General features: G+C 66.6%; 1 protein-coding gene across 1 annotated transcript in view; it reads left to right on the top strand.

Annotated features, from left to right (window-relative positions):
• Positions 1 to 131: 131 nt before the first annotated feature.
• KCNH2 (potassium voltage-gated channel subfamily H member 2) overlaps positions 132 to 3,284 on the top strand; it is a 27,468-nt gene continuing 24,315 nt past the window's right edge. Inside the window, exons 1-2 of the mRNA XM_010724540.2 lie at positions 132 to 155; positions 756 to 1,130. Coding sequence (XP_010722842.2) covers positions 132 to 155; positions 756 to 1,130 — 399 coding nt within the window. The remainder of the gene's footprint in view (positions 156 to 755; positions 1,131 to 3,284) is intronic.

The following is a 3,284-nucleotide window of genomic DNA, read 5'->3' as shown; positions in this document are numbered from 1 at the left end:
GGGGTTGAAGGGCTGGAGCTGCGGTGGGGAGTGGGGGGTTGGTAACGCTGGGGGGCTTTGGGGATGATACTGGGGGGCTTTGGGGGTTGGTGATGCTGGGGGGCGTTGGGTGCTGCCAGGGGTTGGGAGCCATGGGGGACCGGTGTGGCTGTGGGGTGTGGGGGGGCAATTCTGGCTGAGGGCATGGGGTTCCCATGGGGTGATGCAGCGGTGGTCCCATGTGTGCCCATCTCTGTGTCCGTCTGTCTGTGGGCAGCCTGATTGGGGGGCACGTGGGGGGAACTGGGGCGCAGCTGAGGGTCTGAGATCTGTGGGGGTGTGGGGTTGGAGGGGGGCTGGGATGGACGGGTGTCACATTGCAGGTGTGGGTGGGGGACGCTGCTGTCCCCATCGCTGCAGCCCTGGGCTGGGTGGGGGATACCGGGGGGGGTCCAGCGGGCTGCAGTAATGCCAGCAGTGTGGGGATGGGGATGGGGTCCTCTGGGGACAGAGTGGGGGAGGAGGAGGGGCAGTGCCATGGTGTGGTCCCCAGAGATGAGATGGATGGACAGACGGATGGATGGATGGCTTGGTTGGAGGATGGATGGGTGGACGGACAGATGGACAGGTGGATGGATGGATGGAGGGACACATGGATGGATGGGTGGACACGTGGACACATGGATGCATGGATGGATGGTTGGATGGATGGATGGATGGATGGATGGATGGATGGATGGATGGATGGAAGGACATCTGTGTGGCTAGATGGATAGACGGCTGGACGGCCACATGGACGGGACAGACCCCCACAGCCCCACCCTCTGCCCCCTCCAGGCCGCAAATTCATCATCGCCAACGCACGGGTGGAGAACTGCGCCGTGATTTACTGCAACGATGGCTTCTGTGAGCTGTGCGGGTACACGCGAGCCGAGGTCATGCAGAAGCCCTGCACCTGTGACTTCCTGCACGGGCCCCGCACGCAGCGCAGCGCGGCTGCACAGATTGCCCAGGCACTGCTGGGCTCCGAGGAGCGCAAGGTCGAGATCTGCTTCTACCGCAAGGACGGTGAGCGCTGCGCCGTGGGGGGGAGGTGGGGGGCGGTGCGGTTGCACCCCCTGCATGTGGGGATTGGGGTGCGGCACGTGTGGGTCGGGCTGGGGCAATGATTCTGGAGATGTGTGCCCCACAGCTGCCCCACTGCTGGGTGACACCGTGCCCCCCAGCTGCCTGCTGCCCATATGGGTCCATGCGGGACTGCACGGCCGCACCGCAGCTCCCCATAGCGACTCGGTTCGCACGAACTCCCAGCCTGTGAACTCCAAGCTCCCCCACACTGGGATCCCCCCACAGAAAGAGGTTTGCCCGCTGCCTCCATGGGCGCAGCCGCCTCCAGGGTCAGTTCCCTGCTGGGGCTGTGGGGCTGCCCCACACCGGGCCCTGCGCTCCCACACCAGGTGTCCCGGCTCTCAGCACAGCTGTTACCACCATGCGGCTCACAGCCCCACTTCTGACTCCCAGCTGCCATGTGGGACACTGGGGCACGAGGGCAGTGGGGCACAGTGCCAGCCTGCCACCCCACAGCCCTGCCATGGGGCAGCCGTGGTCCTGGCAGTGCCAGGCACAGAGCACAGCACTGCAGCGCAGGGTTGGCCGCGGGTGCACTTTGGACCCACACGGTGCTGGGATGCAGGCGGCACGCGGCTGCTTGATGAGCAGCGCTCATTAGTGCCCGGCTAATTGGCTCTGCCCGGTGCTGGCTGTCAGCTGTGTGCTCGGCAGATGGGAGGATGCTGGTGCTGTCCTTTTGGTGCTGCGCCCGCTGTGCTGAGCCGTGCTGTGCTGAGCCGTGCTGTGCTGTGCTGTGCTGCGTTGTGCTGTGCCATGCTGTGCCATGCTGTGCAGTGCTGTGCCGTGCTGTGCCATGCTGTGCCGTGCCGTGCTGTGCCATGTCACCCCATTGGCACCAAGCAGGGCCAGCGGGTGCCCCGGGCGCACAGCAGGTGCCGGAGCGGCTGGCACGGAGCTGCCTGTGTGTCCCCGGGGAGCGCGGTGCTTCCTGGGGTATTTATAGCCTGGAGAGCACGGAAGGGGAGAGGGAATGGCTGCCTTTAACTCTGCCCCCAGCCTGCAGGACCCCCTCTGTCCCACCAGCCATGCCCCCACCCCTGGTGTGGGTGTGCTCGGGGGGTCCTGGCCCTGCACACAACCCTGGTGCTCCATCGGGGTGGGACTCCGGCCCCACATCTCTGCTGTGCTGCGGCCTCACAGTGCCCAGCATGACACAGATGCAGCCATGCCTGCAGCCTGCAGCTTGCAGCCCCCTGCAGCTCCTCAAGCTGCAGCCATCCTCAGATTGCACAGTAACCTAACACTGCAGCCGGCCTTGCTTTGCATGACCTCGTGCTGCAGCCGTCCTTGTGTTGCACCACGGCCTCGTGCTGCAGATACCCCACGTTGCACCATGACCCCGTACTGCAGATACCCCACGTTGCACCGTGGCCTTGTTGCGCAGCCACATTTGTATTGCATGGGAACTTAACGCTGCAGCCGTCCTTGCACTGCGCCATGACCTCGTGCTGCAGCCGCCCTGGCACAGGGTGAACATGGGGTCAGTGTGCTCCAGGTGCTGGGGGGTCCCAGTGCAGAGTCGTCCCCACCTCGTGCTGCTGTGGTTCCCCACAGTGGTTCAGTCCCAGAGCGCTTCTATGCCGTGGGTGGTGCGTTTCTGGGTTGTCCCCATCCCACAGTGTACCCACGGTGCTGGGGGGGCCCAGGGTGGGCAGCACAGCATGGGCTGCGCAGGGCCACGTGGGGGAGCCCGGCTCGTAGTGGGGGTGCCTGGTGCCCCCCGGTGCCCCCAGTGTGGCTGTGCTGCTCCATCCAGAGTGGGGGTCCATGGGGTGGGGGCACAGGGACCCGGGCTGCAGCCCCACCGCCTGCAGGACCCCCGTGCTGCTAGGAGAGGTGCGGGCCCCCCCAGTCCCACCCCCGCAGTGGGACAACCCTGCGTGTGGGGGCTGCGTGGGTCGGGGTGATGTGGGGCGGTGGCACCGTGGGGGCTGTGCCGGGGGGACCCCCACCTCGCAGCCCAAAGCCGCCCCTCGTGGGGGTCTCACATCCCCCAATCCCTCCCTGTGCCCCCCTCCATCCCGAGGCGGTGGGTGGGGATGGACACCGGGGGAGGGGGGGGAGCCGGGTGGGATGGACGGGAACGGGATGGGCACGGGTGGGGGAGCGCAGTGGGTCAGGAGCGGGGGGGGCCGTATGTGGGTGGGGACACGGGTGGGATGGACACGGGTGGG

The sequence above is a fragment of the Meleagris gallopavo genome, chromosome 29 (assembly GCF_000146605.3).
Source record: "Meleagris gallopavo isolate NT-WF06-2002-E0010 breed Aviagen turkey brand Nicholas breeding stock chromosome 29, Turkey_5.1, whole genome shotgun sequence".
In the NCBI taxonomy this organism is placed as follows: domain Eukaryota; kingdom Metazoa; phylum Chordata; class Aves; order Galliformes; family Phasianidae; genus Meleagris; species Meleagris gallopavo.
Note: the sequence above shows the minus strand (reverse complement) of the source record. Positions and strands in the feature narration are given on the sequence as shown.